At 38.3% G+C, this 20,018-nt stretch overlaps 1 protein-coding gene across 6 annotated transcripts in view; it reads left to right on the top strand.

Annotated features, from left to right (window-relative positions):
* Positions 1-306: 306 nt before the first annotated feature.
* LOC105056184 (protein MICRORCHIDIA 6) overlaps positions 307-20,018 on the top strand; it is a 30,326-nt gene continuing 10,614 nt past the window's right edge. The window contains exons 1-14 of one of the 6 annotated variants that reach the window (XM_073247887.1): positions 559-727; positions 3,896-4,052; positions 4,146-4,231; positions 4,377-4,451; positions 4,568-4,602; positions 4,751-4,829; positions 4,936-5,025; positions 5,106-5,181; positions 6,348-6,426; positions 6,591-6,725; positions 7,654-7,752; positions 8,256-8,345; positions 8,423-8,569; positions 9,726-9,818. In XM_073247887.1, coding sequence (XP_073103988.1) covers positions 649-727; positions 3,896-4,052; positions 4,146-4,231; positions 4,377-4,451; positions 4,568-4,602; positions 4,751-4,829; positions 4,936-5,025; positions 5,106-5,181; positions 6,348-6,426; positions 6,591-6,725; positions 7,654-7,752; positions 8,256-8,345; positions 8,423-8,569; positions 9,726-9,818 — 1,320 coding nt within the window. In that variant the 5' untranslated portion in view covers positions 559-648. Of the gene's footprint in view, positions 479-535; positions 728-3,895; positions 4,232-4,376; positions 4,452-4,567; positions 4,603-4,750; positions 4,830-4,935; positions 5,026-5,105; positions 5,182-6,347; positions 6,427-6,590; positions 6,726-7,653; positions 7,753-8,255; positions 8,346-8,422; positions 8,570-9,725; positions 9,819-20,018 lie in introns of those variants that run through there. The other 5 variants (XM_010938295.3, XR_012136359.1, XM_073247886.1 and 2 more) reach the window with 5 other exon arrangements.

Genomic DNA, 20,018 nt, shown 5'->3' with positions numbered 1-20,018 from the left:
ATGATTTTATTTTTTTTTCTCTGTTATGTTGGGTGCCATCTTGATTTGAAATCGTGAATTTAACTTACGATTTTAGCTAAGGTGGTTATGGGGATGATAGATTCAGAAATAAATTGAGGTTGAAGATATTTTTAAAATTAATTATTAAAAAAATAATATTTTTAAAAAAATCCCTCTACCTCATCGCAGGGGTTCGCTGGCTGCGCGCCCACGTCCCAGCCTCGGGCTTGGACGAAGAGCCTTAGGTTCGGAAACGTCTCTATGGACCCACTATATAAACTTTTAGTTTTACTCCTCTCAACTGCTCCCATGGCGCTCCCTTTAAGGAAATTCTAGCACTTCCCCATAAATTTTTCATTTCATCCTTCCCTTCTTTCCTCCTCCACCTTTCATTAGGGTTTTCGCTTCTTCAAGCTCTTGCTTTTATATTGGATATTCGGATTAAAGTCAAAAAGATTTCGAGAATCTCAGATCAAGGGTACTTTAATCTCTCCCATTCCTTTCTTTCTGAAGCCAAAGTGTTCAATCAAAAACGCATACATAAAATAAAAGAAGGGGGGATAGAATACACACACCTCTGTCTGGTCAAATGGAAGCTTAAGAATCAAGTTTTTAGACTATTTTCACTTTTTTTCCCAATCTTTTTGGATGGAGTTCTGTGGTCACTGTATTATTTCTCAGCAGAGACAATGCAGATTTTTCCCCTGCAAAAAGATTAAAAAAAGAGGTATTTAATCTACTTTTTCTTGGATGAATTTAGATGGATAATAACCAAGCATTGACCCCTCTCATCTGTGACCATTTAATTATTCTGCGGTGGTTGCTGTGCCCGATCACTTTAATTGGTGTTGATAGATACATCTGGTCAATCAGACTCATCAAACGTAAATATGATGTAAGATCAGAAAATAGTTATCTTGTAACAGTGAAAGATATAGTGTTTGATCTCTCACATATATTTCAGTGATGAAGGGTAGAGAACTGAAACATTCTACATCAAGCTTGTAAACTGTAATGTAGAGGTCTACTCCATATCCCCAACTCTGTTTTTAAGTATTTCAGCATATTGTTTGTGTGCATCATTGTCGTTCTCTTCCTCTTACTTTGCCAAGTACAGTTAGAAAGTAAGCATGAACCTTAGTCTGGATGCAGCAAAAATTCAGGTAAAAAATTTGTGCTATATCTGTTTGACTGTGTCTCTGCATGTCTACCTCTTATTCCAAATTGTAACATTTTATGGTCCCCATGACAGAGATGTACTTTGTTAGAGAAGATTACAATGGTATCTTTAATATATAGATGTTTTTGGTTCAAAGCTTTTTCCTGCAAATATGGCATCTATCAGATTTTCAATGAAATTTCTAATTTAAATATCATTTGCCCCTAATATTTGATGAGTCATGTGGATATATATGCATGCATGTATACGTACATACGTAAACACACACTATATATATATATAGTGTCTAGTTTATTACAGATCCCATTTTCATCTTCGTAATAAGTCTCTACAAACTCTTCATTTAGAGGCATCAGTAACTGCAATAGACACTTCCCCTACTTTTACCCTTTCATGATGTACCAAGGTATGCCGTCCCGGTAGCAAGCCCCATACTAGTGTCACATTGTTGCTATATCGATACGAGGCTGGTTTGGCATACCGAGTGTCAGTATGCCCCCATATCATGTATTGGTACCGAATTAATATGATATGTCATATCTGGATGTGTACCAATACCTTCACTTCATTACTCGATATGCCCCCATATCGTGTATTGGTACCAAATTATTATGATATGATATATGTGGATGTGTACCAATACCTTCACTATATACCATTACAAATGTCTTTGTTGTAACATTGCCAAATTTTTCAGTCCTGTGATTGTTGCCCTAATATTATGCTTTGTTTTCCCATATCCATACAGTATTCACCACCATGTAATGCCACTATGGCATCTGGCATATTTCTTGTGTAAGGGCAGATTTTTGCTATACCAACATTATTTTCTAAAGTGATCTGAATCCTAAGAAGTGCAGGACCAACGAGACAGGTGGATTCGTACTTTTGTACACTCAAAATCTAGGTGGGCTTCATCAGGCTGCTGTTTGTATCTGACTCATGCCTAACCATGCTTCAGCTGAGACTGAGAAACTTGTTGAAGCCCTTGGCATGATATGGAACCAGGGATTGAGAAGGCACTTATAGGTCATCATCCCCATATATTACAAAATACATTGGTTGGTGTGTCTGTGGCATGTGGTGCAATGCAACCTCTGAATACTGCAGTACAAGGGTGTATTGGTCTTGCATTTGTAGGTGCATATCATGGTATGGGCTTGCATCTACTTTTGATTAGCTGATATGGGGTAGTATTGCCCTGTATTGGTTGCAGTATATACCTTGGTGTGGGGCAGTACATTCTGCAACATGGTCGGCCTTTCAAACTTTGGGTGTATTATGGTGGTCGGTCTAGTTCAGTAGACTGGTAAGAGTTGTGGATTCATCCAACTACTTGATCACAACAGGGATGCAAGGATTCAAATCTTGAGGATTGCGCCATGTTGGTGGCCTGCTAGTATGATCTTTCATATGGGGCCATATCCCTTGATATGTCTTGATAGTACAAATGAGCACAAAATGAATGGAAAAGAAGAGTGCTCAGCCATATTCCTAGATATAGGGTTGACATGCTTCAATGTGGGTGGTACGGCATGACAAGCACTCAATTCCCCTGATATTGGAACTTATCAGCCCTTATCATACTAGCTTATGACTGGTGTGAGGCTAGTATGCATGAGATTTCAACCAAAGATTCAGATCCCAGCGGGACATTAGGAGAGGGTACGATCCATGTGTTGGGACAGAACCATCCCGCTAGTATCCCAGCATCTTAATCGAGACACCTTGGGACATCCTTTATTCCAAGTATCGGGATGGGATGGGACGGTGGCATATCCCATTCCATAAAAAAATCAGGACAACCCCATCCCACGGGATTTAAAATCTTGATTTCAACCCTTGCAGCATGAGAGAGTTTCAAGTGAAACCATCTTGTACAAAGAAAATTGCTTAGTAACTTTCATTTTGTACCTTTTACTGCAATGTCTAGCATATCGTGTACTGCATATAAAAGGAGCATTAGGAAGTTGCCTATCAGCAGAGGAACATTTTTTTCTTTTATTTTAAGTTAATGGTTCCTATGTTGCTTAATTCCTTCAAAAAAGATTTCTGTCTTACTCTAGCATTAGTTGTGTTGGTGTCAGTAAATCAAGCAGAAGACTTTATGGTATACATATTGAACAGGCTTCGGTTCAGACTATGAATTAGTTTTCATTTGTACTTGGATTTTGGACTTTGGCCTTCAGTTCAGTTTGTTTTTTCATTCAATTATACTAGCTTTTCTGAAAAATTGTATTTCCAGAGTTTTTGAATGTGTGTATACTGCTGGTTCATAATGTGCTTGTACAAATTCATTCTATGTAGATAGATATAGAACAAATTGCAATACGCATTACAAATTCATCCAAGCCATTAGACTTTATTGGTTTTATGGCATGCTTTGAGATCCATAACAAACGTTTATCAAGGGCATGATAATAGATTTTCATGCTTAGTGTTAAATTGCCAGTTTTATCACCACTTCGGATAATTGTGCATTTTGATGCGTTTTCTGTTTTGGGGTAAAGCTTCTGGCATTCTGCCGATGCTTGACTTATACATGTTTCATGAACTTGCAATCCTCATTAGGTAACACATGATGGTCTATTGACCATAAAATTGGTCTCATACTCTTTAACTTTATTGCAAATGATTTCGGTATTCGATAATTGATACCTGTAAATTTGACTTCTTGCCATTTGCATCATTGACTCGATTTGTTTTTGGTTTCAGCCTTTGGAATGAGCTTTGCAGACTTTGCTGACTTATGCAGTGATGAAGTAACAGAAGTAAAAGATGTTGATCCTGGTATAAGATCAAGTTTAGTTCAAAAGAAAGCAAGGCCTGAAATTACAAATAATCATCCAGAGATTGAAGAATTTGCTACCAGGCAAGGATTTGAGTTAATAGGTTCAAATCAAGTCCCAAATGGCTCCTGCAGAACAGACCAAGGGCATTTATCCACTTTTTGCCATGTGCCCAGGCAGCCTGACTCGGTGCCACTTTGCCGTCAGTTCTGGAAAGCTGGAGACTATGTAGCTGGAGTAACTTTTGAACCAATTTCTAAATGTATGAACTCTACAATCTGTTTATTGTTTAAAGCAGAACTTAGGTACATGATGAAGACTGTCTGTCTTTCCCATATCTATCTTTTCTCCATTTTATCTGCTAACATCTTCATGCGCCTTCAATTGTTTGTGTCCTGTTTATGTAGGTGTCCGAGGTCGTTTACGTGTACATCCCAAATTTCTTCATTCAAATGCCACTTCACATAAATGGGCTTTTGGTGGTGTGTCCAATGTGGAACTAGTTTGCAAATATAGATCTCCTTTGTTGTTGTTTTTTCTTTTTTTTTTTTTTTGCAGAACTGATTCTTCAATTTATTATTTAATTTTTATATTGCAGCCATAGCAGAATTGCTTGATAATGCAGTTGATGAGGTAGTAATCCAAATCTTTTATTATCTAAAACCTGAAACTTTAATGAAATTTTTATTCAATATTGTGGTTGTTTTTATCAAAACTTTTCTGTCACTCTGATGTACCCATATTCTGTAACGTCTTTTTTATAATGTTTTACATGGAATAGCTACAAAATGGAGCTACCTTTGTTAGAGTAGATAAAATCACAAATACACGAGATGGAAATCATGCCTTGCTGATTCAAGGTATTTCTAACATAATTAAATGCCTGATATCTTCTTCTGTTCCCTTGGCCGTCATTTTTTCCATGATTGTCAACCAAAATTTTTTTCTGTTAAATTTGTTAATAAGATGATGGAGGTGGAATGGATTCGGAATCTTTGAGGCGTTGCATGAGCTTTGGATTTTCAGATAAACAATCAGAGTCATCAATTGGACAGTGTATGGATCCTTGGCTAATTATTTTGATTGTTGTTGATTTAATATGCTACTGTTTTACTAATTAGTTAAGCATTCACCAGATGGAAATGGTTTCAAGACCAGCACGATGAGGCTTGGAGCAGATGTCATTGTTTTTAGCCGCTGCATGAATAGAAGGTTATAATTTCTAACAGTTTTGAAGACTCTTGATTGGGTTGCTTCTTTATAGATTGGCCTGCAGGGATTTTGGTCTTTTAAAAGCTTGAGTGTCTTAATATTTTATTATTAAAGTGCTATATCACCTTATGCCTCCACATGGCATAAAATTTACCCATTTATTTGGAATGCCAATGTGGATCTCTTTCCTATCATTTCTATCCAAGGGTAGGACCTTCGAAAACAGGCCAACACAAATGCTGATATTTTGTCTTTCCTCACTAATTTGGTCGACGTCCTATAAGCTTTAGCTCTCTCCAAACTCTTCTCTGACCAATCAACTTGCATATGCATGCCTCCTCATTTGGACCATCTCGGGTCTCTGCTGCAAACATCCAAACCTTGATATGCATTCAAGCACCCCACAAATTGCTAGACTCAAGCTTTGATTTGTGAAGTTATTCTATCTCCTTTCTAATTTAAGGTGGTGGCTGATGATCATATGACACTTAAGAGGTACATCCAATTTATCCTAGTCCGATTTGGGACATCCTAGTGAACCTCTGTAGTAGGTGCAACTCTTCAACAAGAGCCAATGGAAAATTCTTTTGTTTCCCAGTTCTCTTAGCTTCTTATTCTTTTCTTACATGTGCCAACCCTTTTGTGCCGATATCTCAAACTAAACACATACATATAGTTGTCTAGATTTACTTGAAACTGTATAATTTTCTTCTTGTTTGAACTGGATGCTAGGGGCCATTGCTTGGTACAGTGGTAAAGGCTTTTGGGCTGGAAAGCACAGTGCACAGGTTCAAGTCCTAGGGCAGTCACTTTGTATAAAAAAATGCCAAATGTGAGGTCTTTCTCCAGACCGCCCCTCCGAGGACCACGGATTGCCGTGACCTCAACTGGGTAATAGAATTTGTTTGGATATGGATGCTAGAATTCGAAATTCATAATGCAATACTACTTTAGAGGGGAGAAATTTCCAATTGAGATCTACTATTAGCTAAAATATTGATCGATTTTCAATGATATCCTATACAAGTATGTTATCTTTATTCTATAACTCACAGCTGTTGCCACCTAATCCCTGTAGTTGATTGATTTTTATTTTTAAAACTCGTAAAGTATTGCATTGATCTGTGGTAGATCCTGTCCTTGCTGACATATTTTTATTCCATCAGGACATTAACTCAAAGTGTTGGGCTTCTTTCTTACACCTTTTTGAGACAAACTGGTTGTGATGATATAGTAGTGCCAATGGTAAGTTCAATGATAAGAGGTTCTTCTTTGTGTGCTCCTTGGTTCATCCACATAATTACTTTCTTTGTACATGTATGTTGTCATGGAATTAAACAAAGTCCATTAATCTGATTATATAACATGGATTTATCTTGACACTAACAAAATTTTTTTGGTTGCTGCAGGTGGACTACGAGTTTAATCCATCAACTGGTGTATTTCAAAGTTTAATCCGCCATGGTGAAAAACAATTTTCTTCTAATCTGTCTACTCTTTTAAGATGGTCTCCCTTTGCCACTGAAGTTGGATTGTTGAAGCAGGTAAGCTGAAAAATATCTGTTCCTGTGGTTGACTGTAAACCTTTTGTGTATTAAAGCTGTGCTCACTATCAGCTTGCTTGAAGCACATAAAATGCTAAAATATTTCTTAAATAAGAAAATGACCTGCTCAATTTCACTAGATGAAACAAATGTGAGAAGCAAAGAAGCAAAACTTTTAACATGACAAGAAAGAGCGAAGCAAAAAAAAAAAAAGGTTGGGAATATTATGAGAACAAAAGACAACCATGAGACTAGTAGGTTCTTTGGTAGGCACCTCAAGAAGCATTCCAGATAATATATAGATGATAAGTGGCATTCTATTAATTTGAGAGTATTGCAATATCTTGATTAATTAGGCTACAGAACTCTTGATACTCAACCAAAGAAATTCTGCATGCTTTTAGGTAGTTAAAAAATCCAAATTTGCTTTCCTGGTTAGAGTTGGCTATGTGCATTTGAGAATGGCAATGCAAGAATATAAATGCTCTTTATTTTTTTTTTAAACTACGTCTTTCAAATTATTTTTCTTGTTTGTAGCTGGTGGATTTTCATTGTAAACTTGGCATTCTTTGTTGGATTTTGCTACTGATATAGGCTTATTGCCATGATCATTCCCAGAATTAAACATCTTATACTTGATATGGTTTAGTAACCATCATCCTATATCACCTCTCTTCTGTCTCTCTCTCTCTCTCACGTCTTTTTGGTACTTTGTTTGAGAAATTATTAGTGTCTTCTTTATACAGATGCATTATAGAAAAGAACAAATAATCATATCTCTTGGTGCCATTTAAGGATATACAATTAGAGGATTGCTAGTGCTTCCACAATCCCACATCCTTTTCTTCACTCGCATTAGTTAACTTTTGTGCTTTCTTTCGCCATATCTTAGCTTTGAACTCACTTTTGTCTCTAATATAATAAGCAGTTTAATGACTTGGGGCATCATGGCACAAAAATTATCGTGTTCAATCTATGGCTCAATGATCATGGGGATATGGAGCTTGATTTTGATTCTGATGCAGAGGTAGAATTATTATTTATATTACTAGTATCATTGTTGTTATCATCGTCGTTCTTTTTGTATCATAAGTGGATAATGTTCTGATTTTGCATAATTGTGGTCATAAATATGTCATGATTTGTTGTTTGCTGTGGTGATTTTTGCTGGAATTCCTTAAATATTATGTGAATATATATTTGAATGTTGAATCTGCATAACTGTTCTTAATGCCTTTGTTCTGGAAACATTTTGATTACTTATGACATTCTGAAAACACTTTGATTTCTGAAATGTTTGAACATTGTAAAAACATTGGAGTGCCTTTGTAGTTCTACCGGTGTCTTCTTTTGTTCATATTTAGATCCTTCTTCTGTTTTCAAGACTAATTCTTGCTTTTGTAGTTTTTTGTTGAAATATGAGATTTCACTGGTAGGTTGTACATGTGATATAATGTTTTATCAGCTCAATTATTCATATCCATTTTAAGGATATGGGGACCTTTTTGGGGGGAATGTTCAAGTTTGCAGGATATTATGATTAGTGGAGCATCAAAAATAATGCAAAGGAAGATTATAAACCAAAAGCATATTGCAAATCGACTTCGTTATTCTCTTCGAGTAAGTTACCAAATTCCAAAGTATTATTTTGCCAATATGTTTTGATTAATTTTTTAATCGTATTTGAATTTCTACAGGTATACATGTCTATATTATATTTGCATTTGCCAGAAAGTTTTAAAATAATTTTGCGTGGGCAAGTTGTTGACCCGCACCACATAGTTAATGATCTCAAATTTCGTGAATGCATCAGATATAAGCCACAGGTTGCAGAAAACATGGAGGTTTGTTCTTGTTGCAGTTTATATGATCAAACTCTAGATTAATAAATATTGTTGTTCACTGCATGAAATGATCTTCCATGCTATTTCTGAACAAAAGTTTGGCATTACCAGAAATGTGAAGGAGTAAGAACTATTATCTTGGTTACTCGATGAAACTTTGTCTTCAGATTGGTATGCATGGGAACATGACTAACATGAATCATATCATCCACTTGGAGTTATCTCCCATTTGTTGTCAAATTATCTGCAATTCTGTATTCTTTTCTTTCTTCGTCTGAATTTTAAGCATTATAATTCATATATACAATAGGCAGTGATGTTTCAAGCGCATTTGTGCTGTTTGATTTTGTTGTCATTTTCCAAACTGATATATTATGGCACATGATCATGAAACTGTAGAAAAAAGAAAGAGACAGTGAACTATTCTTTTCAATTCTGAAATCTGGTTGGCTTAAAAAATTATTGTTCTCTTTTTCTTTTTGTGAAAATTTTATTCCTCTTTGATAAGAACATTTTACCATGCTTTCATTGTTTGTGCCCTAGTTCTGAATGCTGCATGTTTTCATATTTCATAAGCTTAGAGCATTGGCTTTTGCATGCTTCAATCTATAAATAAGAGCTTATGGTCATCCTTCACCTCAAACAGTTGAGTTTGAAGGGAAGCTATGAGCAAGTGAAAATCAACTGGATTCCAGGGCTAGGTAGCATTCCTTCAGTGGCGGAAAGAGTAGGGCTAAGAAAATAATAATTTATCTAGCTATTTTCTTCCATGATAATGCTAAATGGAATCATGAAGATATGATGCCAAATGGGGATTAAAAACATATATTGAGTGACTGAAGTATTGATTACTTCTTTCTGCCCTTTTTCTTTTTCCCAATGCTGGTTTGGAAGAATGCAGAAAAACAGAAGAACCATGCTAGACTGCCTGTTTCTTTTGCATTCAAGGTCATTCAACAGTTATTATTCTACATTATTATAACAATGTGCTAAGATTCTGTTTTTCTGGTTCACCCAGAAAGGAAAACTATGTTCAGTTCTAGTATAATTGTCACGTTAAGTTGGTTTGTAATTTGCCATGATAAGCACTCTTCTAATATAGACTTCTTGATTTTAAGCATCATACTTTTTGTTTCTTTCTAATATTTTAATACAGGCCAAGGTCATCACCACCATTGGATTTTTGGATGGTGCTCCATACCTCAACATTCATGGGTTCAACATCTACCACAAAAATCGTCTTATATTGGTATGAATATTGTTACTGTTTTCTTTTTGATATGCTATTCCTTGTTGCTAGTTGCTACCATCATGACCAGATCTATTCATTGAGTGGGCCGAGCTCTGCCCAAGGTGTAACTAATATTAGTCATGCCATGCCCAGCCCGGCCTTCAGGTTTGTTTCTTAGTTACGAGCCTGGTAGTTACTCGGGCTTTGACCTTCGGGCCAAGTGTCTTGGGCTTCTTTAAATTTTTTTAATTTAAAAAATGTGGAATGTGGAAGGAAAGTGGGGAGAAATCTTTTCAGGTGGGAGAGGGAGGAGGTGCTTGACGATGGCATTCGGATGGGAGATGTTGTGCAGGATCCGGTACCACGTATTATAGGAGGAAAAAAGAAGAAATAAAAACAAGAACACAATCAAATACGTGGATCAGCCAAAAGGCTCGCCTATACGGGGCATGCAAGCTTCACTATGAAAAAAAAAAATTTACAAGAGGAGATCACATCCTCAATGCTCGTTCCCCAATCCCTCTCTCTCAACAAGAAACTCTTCCTCACAAAAGTTCTTTCTTTAAGAGATCCCTTGAACCTCTGAAACGACCGTTGTCCGCTGCCTGACAGTCTGCCTGAAATACCTCTGCTTCTGCTCTCTATTGGCGTCTCTCTAGGGTCTGCTACCTACTGTCGGACTTTGCTTTCAGCTGCTGCTGCACCCAGGTTTCTACCAAACCACCACCATTTTATGTTTGCCCACAGGCCTTTTTAAAAGACCTCATCTCAGGCTTTGCACAGGAATTCTGGTAGAACTCGGTGTCCAAATCCAAGTCCACAACATCTACAACCGCCAGATCGCACCCGCAAGCCATCCTCATCCGTTGGATCGCGCAAATCTGCACCCAAGTTCGTCTGTAGATTGCCCTCGCCATGAACCAGGCCATAAACCGTGCGAAACGGGTGGGAAACACCCGTGGATCGCACGTGAACCACATGGTCGGTCCATGTGCTACTCATGGATCGCATCACCTCTCACGATCCACCATGGACCACGTTATACGGGCCCGCATGCCTGTTGGGCTACCTTCGCATGCACCCGCGCCCGGGCCCGCCCGTACGTGGGCCGCGTGCCTACTCCCCCGTCGGGCTTGGCCAGCTCCGCCGTCGGCCTGCATCGCCCGTGGGCTCCCTCCGACAGCCCGTGGGCCGTACCAACTTCCATACTGGCCTTTTATTGCGTGTATTCCTCCGTTTGGGCTCCGTTTGGATTGTTCTTAGGCTCATTGGACTTCGTTCGTCATCCTGGATCTCGTTTTGGACTTATTATGGATCGAATCTTGAGATATTTTTCTCAACAATTTTCACCTCGACTCGATATTCGGCCTCTTAATTTTGAGAGCTTTTGGATCTTCTCACCCCCATGCCCTGAGATAAACGCTTGCTGATCATGGATGGACAAACATAGGAGCGAGCCAGACTGCTCGATCTCATCTCCATTGTATGCTGTGCTCCTCCTGACCTGAGACCTGCTCAGGGTAATATCCTACGGCAATAAGAATCTCACCTTGCGATATCATCTTTCATCCTTTTGAGTCTCACGTCTCATGCCTAATCCACCTCCATCTGGAGCTCTACCTCACTCTGAGCTCCTCCTGGTTCCTGAAACTCCACCTCGCACTGGACTCTTCGCCAGATAGTAATATCTTTTCGTCCTCTTCTTTTCCTCCAATATCACCTTATCGCAGTGCAAAACTTTTAGGATTCCTCCATCAGCTCTTCACTTGTAGTCGATCGAATCCAATCTGCTCAGTGAGATAAGATTTCGTCTGAAATTGGATATATATCGGATCTCCTCCAATCTCTTCACTATACCATCATATGTCTCCAGCTAATCGTCTCGATGTCTTTGATCGCATAGCTCGATCCATCCGGTAGATGAACAATGCCCTTACTACTCTTCAAGGAGTCAAACAGCTCCTCTCTGCAACATACATGATAGATGCATGCAGAATCTAAAATCCACTGCTGGAAAAAAGTAGATACCTCGTCAGATATCATCAGGACATCATCCTCTGACTCACTACTGGCTGTCGCTACAGTAGTCCTCGTCTAATCTCTTTGTTGTGGGCAATCTCTGGCTAGATGTCCCAACTCATTATATCGATAACATCTGATCTTGCTCAAATCCCTCATCCTGGACTTGGACGGCCCACGTCGTGATTTCCTGCCGCTTCGTCTGCTTCCACCTGTTCCTCCAAAAATCGCCAAAGCTGAGCTGCCGCTGTCTGAGCTTGCAGCTGGGTTCTCCCTCCTGAGAACCTATTCTGAAGAATCACTGTGGTGATCTCGTCCATCTTGATGGTGCTCTTCTCCACTAAAAGAACAGTCATTAAGGACTCATACGAAGGGGATAGCGATGCTAGCAAGACCAACGCCCTGATCTTCTCAACTTTCTTGCCAATGCTAAGGAGGTCAGTGAGAATCTTCTGAAAGTGGCTAAGATGCTCCTGCACGCTGTCCCTCAGTCATCTACAGTTGGTAGAACTACCTTTAGAGAAAGAGAGTATTGGTGAGGGACTTCGTCATGTACAACTCCTCGAGCTTCGACCACATCGCCATCGGAGAAGTCTCGTCAAGTACATGGATTATCACGTCATCTGCTAGGTACAAGAGGATCGTACTCACCGTCTGCATCTGAAGTCACCTCCAATCCTCGCACAAGAGAGCATCGATCAATCCTTGCTGGATGAGCATGTCCTTCACCTTTGCTTGCCATAATAAGAAATTAATCTTTTCATCGAACTTGTTGATCTCCATCTTGATTGAGCCTGTCTTCTCCATCTTCAATCTTGATCACCACCACTGCAATCTGCGCCTTGGTATCACCTTACTCTGATACCATTTGTTATGCAGGATCCGGTACCATGCGTTACAGTAGGAAGAAAAATAAAAACAAGAAACACAATCAAATGTATGGATCAGCCAAAAGGCTCGCCTCCACAGAGCATGTAAGCTTTACTATGAAAAAAAAATTTACAAAAGGATGTCACACCCTCAACCCTCGTTCACCAATCCTTTTCTCTCAACAAGAAGCTTTCTCTCACAAAAGCTTTTTCTTTGGGGGATCCTCTGAACCCCTGAAACGACCGCTGTCCGTTGTCTGACAGTCTGTCTGAAGCACCCTTACTTCTGCTCTCTGTCGGTGCCTCTCCAGGGTCTGTTGCCTGTTGCGGAACTCTGCTCTTGGTTGCTGCTGTGCCCAAGTTTCTGCCAAACCACCATCATTCTGTGTTTGCCCACGGGCCTTTTTAAAAGGCCTCAGACCTCGTCTCAGGCTTTAACTCGATGTCCAAATCCAAATCCACAACATCCATAGCCACCAGATTGCACCCGCAAGCCATCCTCATCCGTTAGATTGTGCAAATTTGGCCCAAGCCCGTCTGTAGACCGCCCTCACCATGAACCAGGCCATGAACCGTGCGAAACGGATGGGAAATGCTTGTGGACCATGTGTGAACCACATGGTCAATCCATGTGCTACCCGTGGACCACGTCACCTCTTGCGGTCCACCGTGGACTGTGTTATATGGGCCTGCACGCCCGCTAGGCTGTCTCTGCATGCGCCCATGCGCTGGGCTTGGGCCGCGTGCCCGTGCGTGGGCCACGCACCTGCTCCATCGCTGGGCCTACGCCATCGATGGGCCCCCTCCGACGGCCCATGGGCCATACCAATATCCATGCTGGCCTTCTATCGCACGTATCTCCTCCGTCTGGGCTCCGTTTGGGCTGTTCTTGGATTCATTGGACTCCATTTGTCGTCCTGTACCTTATTCTGGACTTATTGTGGATCGAATCTCGAGGCATTTTTATTGATAGGAGAGGGAGGAGGTGCTTGAAGACAACATCCGGGTGGGAGAGGGAGGGGAGAAAACTGTGGTGCTTGAAGGAAAGGAGGAGGAAGATGGAGAAGGAAATCTGTGGCATCTCTCCGTTAGCTGTGGAACCCAATGGCATCTCGTCAGAAGGGGATGAAGGGTGGTGATGGTGGAGTAGAGAATCATTAGAGGGTCTACAATGGTGGAGGCATTGAGTGCCACCCATGGAGGTGGCCAAACTATCCTCAAAAAGAGGCAGTAGTGAACTGACCTCAATAATCAAAGAACTGGCCTTAGAGTTACTTTTTTGACTTATTATTTAAAATCCAGGCTAAAGCTTCAAGGCCTAATCCCGAGTTCAGCCTGATTAATAGGCAAGCTCATATTTCAAGCCCAGCCTACCCCACCCGGCTTAAATCCAGACTCAGGCCCATCTGAAAGCCTCCAGGCTTGAGCGGGCTGGCTGGGCCATCCGACTCATAGCAGATCTAATGATGACACCCTTAAGACAGCAACTAGTCTTTGTGAAGCTTGCTAAAGTCAGTCTTGTAATGGATTTTCTTCTTCCTACAATGCTTGTGACCATCTCTCATCTGGTTTGTTTCTTAGATCTTGTATTTCTCTAATGTTTTCAATCAATATTTTAAGTCTTGGTACTGAACCCCATACTGGTACATTATCGGGTATGGATCAGAAATATAAAATGTGTCTCCATGTCAATACTTGGTATACTCTTGGACCAAGTACAACACCCATAAAATGTGTCGGTATAGGGGTGTGCTGAGTCCCTAGTACAATAGTACCATACCAAGTTGGTACAATAAGTCTTATACCAGCTGGCATAAATTGGTACTTATTACCTTGTTTTCAACAATAATTCTTGACTACTTATTAGGATAATAATACAAGAATCAATTTTGCCCACGTGCTCTGTTTGTATTGAAAGAATAGTGCTCTACAAGCCAATCGTATGGATGATGCGAAGGGATTTTTCTATATTTTTTTTTGCTCATTTGTATGACATTAGTTATTTTATTCATGAGGTATTGTGTTTTATCATTTGCTGCATCGTATTTTTATGATTATGATAAATCCCATAGATTAGGATAATGATTTTAGGATCATGATGAGATTATGCCAGTGAGATCTAAAATCTTGATAGCCCCAATCTAAAATATTTTCAATCGTTGGATTATCGAATCGGGGATCGATGATACCAGTAAGACTGGTACATTCTATGTATGCTCAATAGAGAGGGTGGTTGATCTCACAATCACTTGTGTAGTGACATTAATACAAGGATGTAGGTGCTCATTAGAGAATGAGTTTATTGAACTGATCTGCAGGAAGAATATCTGATGGAGCCTTACAGCATGTCGACAGATGGTTCTCTAGTGAGAGTGGTGCGAGTGATCCTTTGACCTGAGATCACCATGGTACCTTGTGTATATGGATCCTTACTTTGGTTTATTCCCTAACACACTACTTTGAGATGTGTGGGATATTTTGAGTATGGTGAAGTGTGCATGGAGGTTGTCAGTGGTCAACAAGAAATCGGTCACTCCTTGTAAGAGGATAGAACATCCTATGTGATCTTATAGGATGATGACTCTGAGAGTCTCTGACCAGAGCAGGGATGAACGGTAGAAAAAATTTATACTGATTCATCAATCGAGTCATCATCATCAGATCGAGATACATATGGATAGGTATTTGGGTTTGATATATTTTCATACTTATGATTTTTTCGGGATGTGTGATTGAAGGATTGAATTGTACGGTAACTCACCACGGAAGGGTAATTTTGGTATTTCTATCAAATTTCAAATCTTTCAGATAGTCATGATATGTTGCTAGACGTCAATCTTGACTTGTGGACTCATCAGAATTAAAAAATTTAATTCGAGAATCAATTAGGAAGAGTCCTAGTTGATTGGAACTCTTGAGCTGACCTAATCTAATCAGATTAGGGTTATGACATGAGTCTGGGTTCACTGCTGGCTAGATTTGAAACCCAATGAATCACATACAATAGAGATTTGGTCTTGGTCCAATCTATTTGGATTTATTATAAATCCAATGGGTTAATTGAATTGCGAGCACATGAATTAACCCAAGTTTTCAATTGGGTTCAGTGTAAAGATGTTTGTGCTAACCCTTGACTTGTAGCCTTGACCTAATGTGATTGGGTTTGAATCTATATTTAAATAGGTGACTGATCTAATTTTTATGGAAGTGTTTCATATCAGATCAACCTCCTCCGTACCAAGCCACATGCCAAATTATTGGGATGCCACATTTGTTTTTGACGTTAAAGAAGGAGAGTCCTTTCATACTTCTCTTAAATTCCTTACATGTTCCACATGTCCTATTATTTTGTGTGACATCAGATGACGCCTTGGGATATGTGAGCATGGAAGAGGAGTCCTTTTGGAAGGAATTTGAATGGCACAAAATAAATGGGGCATCACATATATGCGATGAGATTATGGAAGAGTCCTTAATGTCATGGACGCTTTAATTTCTCACGTGCTCTCTTAATTCCACGCGCCATAAGATGGCGTCCAGATTTTTCTATGCAGACGAAGAGTCCTACAGATAAAACACCTTTTAATCCATGCCTTGCACTTGGGTTTGCATGCTGAAAAATTAATTTTCACCGTGTAAGAATCAAGGGATGCTAAGAGTTGGTGCCCTTTGGAAAAATATGTGGCGCCCCTTCATACCTTATATAAGGGGGTCCCATATGGCATTAAATTCAATCCAAGAGTGGTTTAGACGTGGGATTAGATGAGGAAAATACAGGAAAAATCTAAAGTGAAAAAGATAAGAAAAAGGGAGAGAAAAATAGAAAGGAAGAGAGGAAGGAAAAAGGAAAGCATGTGATACTTGTCCTAAAATCAGATTGTTCAAGTGTTGAACATCTGATTTGATTTTTTGTGTGGTATGATCATTTGGGAAAGAGTTTCTAAAGTGATCTTAGTGGAGGTCTTGAAGGCATACAAGTGGTGGTGTAATCTATTTTTGCGAAGGACGATCAACAGCGAGCTTGCGAAGAAGGCTGCAGCACCATATTGAATTGGGAAAAGCCCTGATCAATCCTGTGGGGATCACCATTGGAAGGCTTCAACTTTGGAGTCTCGTGGAGATATCTAGATTACCAGTTCGTGGTCTTCGTGTTGGTATATGGCTTCTAATCTTCTCTTATTATGCATGCTTATGTTATTTGATTGCAATCATCAAAGTGTTCTTAGGGTTTTTGTGTTCCGGTAGTCTAGTTTAAATATTAAACTTGTTTTCAATTATTGAATGCATGTAAAAGTTTTTGAAATTTTTATTTCACTGCATCATCGAAACCCAACAATGGTATCAGAGCCATCCTTGATTGATTTTTTTAAATTTCATGTTATTATTGTGATATGGATTAGATCCAGTTCAAACTATATCAAAATCAAATTTTTTGATTGATGTTTAAATGATATTCTTAATGCATTTTTGTAAATGATAAATGTTATCAATCCATGATCGAATCTTGGATATGTAATTTTCATGATTTTTAGACTTGTATGACAAGTTTAAGATTAGATCCATGATCTAATTTTCGATGGAATTGTAATCCAGTGTATGTGATGCATGAAGCTTTGGAATGATACATATGGATGTACATTGCCAAGACTTAGGGTTCTTGCATTTGATGCATCTACCTAAGATCCAAGGGTCGACCACCATGTTATTGGGCACTCACCATTGTGGGTCTTCCATCTTGGTTGTTGTTCTAGATGTGTGGAGTCGGAAAAATTTGATCATAGAAAGGATGCATCGGATTTGGATTAGAGTTTTTGCCGATGGATTTGTTTAACTATAATTTATTGTTCTAATGTGATTAGAATTAATGATTATAGATTAAATCAAATTCATAGTTCTAATTTGATTAGAAATCATGTTTAATTTAGGTTGATCAAATTGTCATTTATCTAATTCGATTAGGGTTTGAGTCATGGTTGACCGAATCTATGCTAACCTAATTGGATTAGTATTAACCCAGAATTGGTCAACACAACTCAAAAGGATGACAAATGATTAATTTAAAATTATGAATTGAATCAAGTGTTGAATCCGAATCAAAAACCCTAGATGGGCCTTATGCCCAAATATTTAAACATCTCCATTGATATGTTTATGAATAATATCGTAATTAAAATAACATGAGTTATTTGTTGTTATGTTTTATAATGTTATAAAATGCATGTTGAGTGGTTATGGACTATGGTATATCCATATGATGGATGTATGCATGAATGTTTCCATGTTAGCTGATTATATTAATGCATCTGCAAGAGTTGCAATAGGGGCTGGGTGCCTCTGATGCATTGTATTATTAGCTGAATCTTTCTTTTGTATGTTTTTAACTGTTGATTGAGACTTTTACATATTGATGTAAAATTATAGGAAAAAAATTATCTGAGAATCGATAGAAATTGTTTCTTACTATTTTCAAATAAAGATCAAGCATCCATGGTAGACTTCATGGAGATGAAGACTGCACTATCAAATATTTAAGAGCGGAGGCGCATTTAGATTGATCATGAGATGGTTCAATCTATGATGCACCTGGGTATGAACTATATATCATTCTGTGGCTCGGATGATCTTTCAAAAATCCATAACCATTAATTTTTCTTTTTATGCTCTTATATGCTGGTACTTAGATTTAAAGTTTAGATTGCATATGATGCATGAATATATGTTTAAGATGTGCATGAGACTTAAGACCCTCATTTAAATTATATTAAGTCATAATGGTGAAGTGTTAAGAACACTACCCATGTCTTCCTTCATGCCAAGTCAGTATTATATCAAGAACTATAGTAGGCTTGTTGTGCTATCCACAAGGCTTGCTGTGGGGACTGATTTGATACTGTTTAGGTGCATAATGAAGTTAATCGTACTTAGCTTATACTTAGTTAATAGAGTATGTCAAAAACTGTAGTAAATTTGTTATGCTATCCACAAGGCTTGCTATAGAGATTAATATGATATTGACCGAGTGATGCTTATGGCATATTCTGGTAGTGCTGCCTTGTTGTGCTATCCACAAGGGTAGTATTATTCAAATATGACCATATAAGATTGAATGGTACGATTTAACTAAAATACTATAGTTTGTTGTGCTATCCACAAGACTATAAGTATTTTAGAGGCAAAAGTTATGTTGAGAGTTGCATGAGATACAATTGGTAAAGAATTACCTACCTTTGAACTTATAGGAGCTTGTTGTGCTATTCACAAGGCTTTTTATGAGGAATTGGGATCACAACCCCACTAAGGAACTAGATATATTTCCTCGATTTAATACTTGAGGACTATGAAATTCGTTAAAATAGTGAGAGATATTTAGATAAACATCTCGTCTAAATTGTGCATGTCATCATGAGTAGTCCTTTTATGTTCTTATATATTCGTCTGCATCTTCACTATCACTGCATGGTATGTTTTTAAAATTGACCGAATTTCATGGTATGGTTGAGGACCCTGAGAATAGTTTTCATACAGGAGATAGTCTCATATTCTCCTAATTTTGATTTGATTGGAGTTGATACTATATAGAAGAAAATATCGCATATAAGATATGGTGGGTGATAGTATGACTGTCAAATATATCCTGATTGACTTAATCATGCGATTAAGTCAATATCATGGATGGTGAGTTAATCTAGGATAAGATCCTATTAACTTTCCTAAATTTCTTCTTTAGTATCTTTCAGGAGAAGATAGGTGAAGAATGTCTTCACTAAGGGTATCTAATATCATTACAATAATGATGAACATTAGAGATTAATTGCAAGAGTTGTCTTACAAGTGTGAAGCAATAGCAGGATGCAAAAGTTGCATCTACTAATAGTTTGTATATGATACAAATTAGTTTAATCATTGAGTGTTTCAGCTTTAAAATTTTGGATATGTGATACCTAATATAGATCTCACTTATGCAAAGTGTTGCTGGACCTATAAAGCTGAAGTAAGGTCACTATTTTCCTTTTGGCACTGATGGATAGTCCATTCATACTAAGGCTGTAGGAACCTACTTATTTAGAAACTAATAGACTGTTGTTATATGCCTGAATTTATTAGAAACATTATTTCAAATCCTTTGCTATTGTAGCATGATTTTGAAATTAATGTAAAGAATAAAAATTATTTTTTTCTGATAAATTTTATGGCTATGGTTTTATGTTTCTGTCACTCAATGACGTTGTTCTTCATATTGATGAGAACAAGAAATAAATATGTGATGGTCACATATCTCTGGCATTGCCAATTTGGTTATTTTTGTGAGTCAAAGATAAACAAGTAATAC

Source organism: Elaeis guineensis, chromosome 13 (assembly GCF_000442705.2).
Source record: "Elaeis guineensis isolate ETL-2024a chromosome 13, EG11, whole genome shotgun sequence".
NCBI classification, from domain to species: Eukaryota; Viridiplantae; Streptophyta; class Magnoliopsida; order Arecales; family Arecaceae; genus Elaeis; species Elaeis guineensis.
This window is presented reverse-complemented; position numbering and strand designations above follow the sequence as displayed.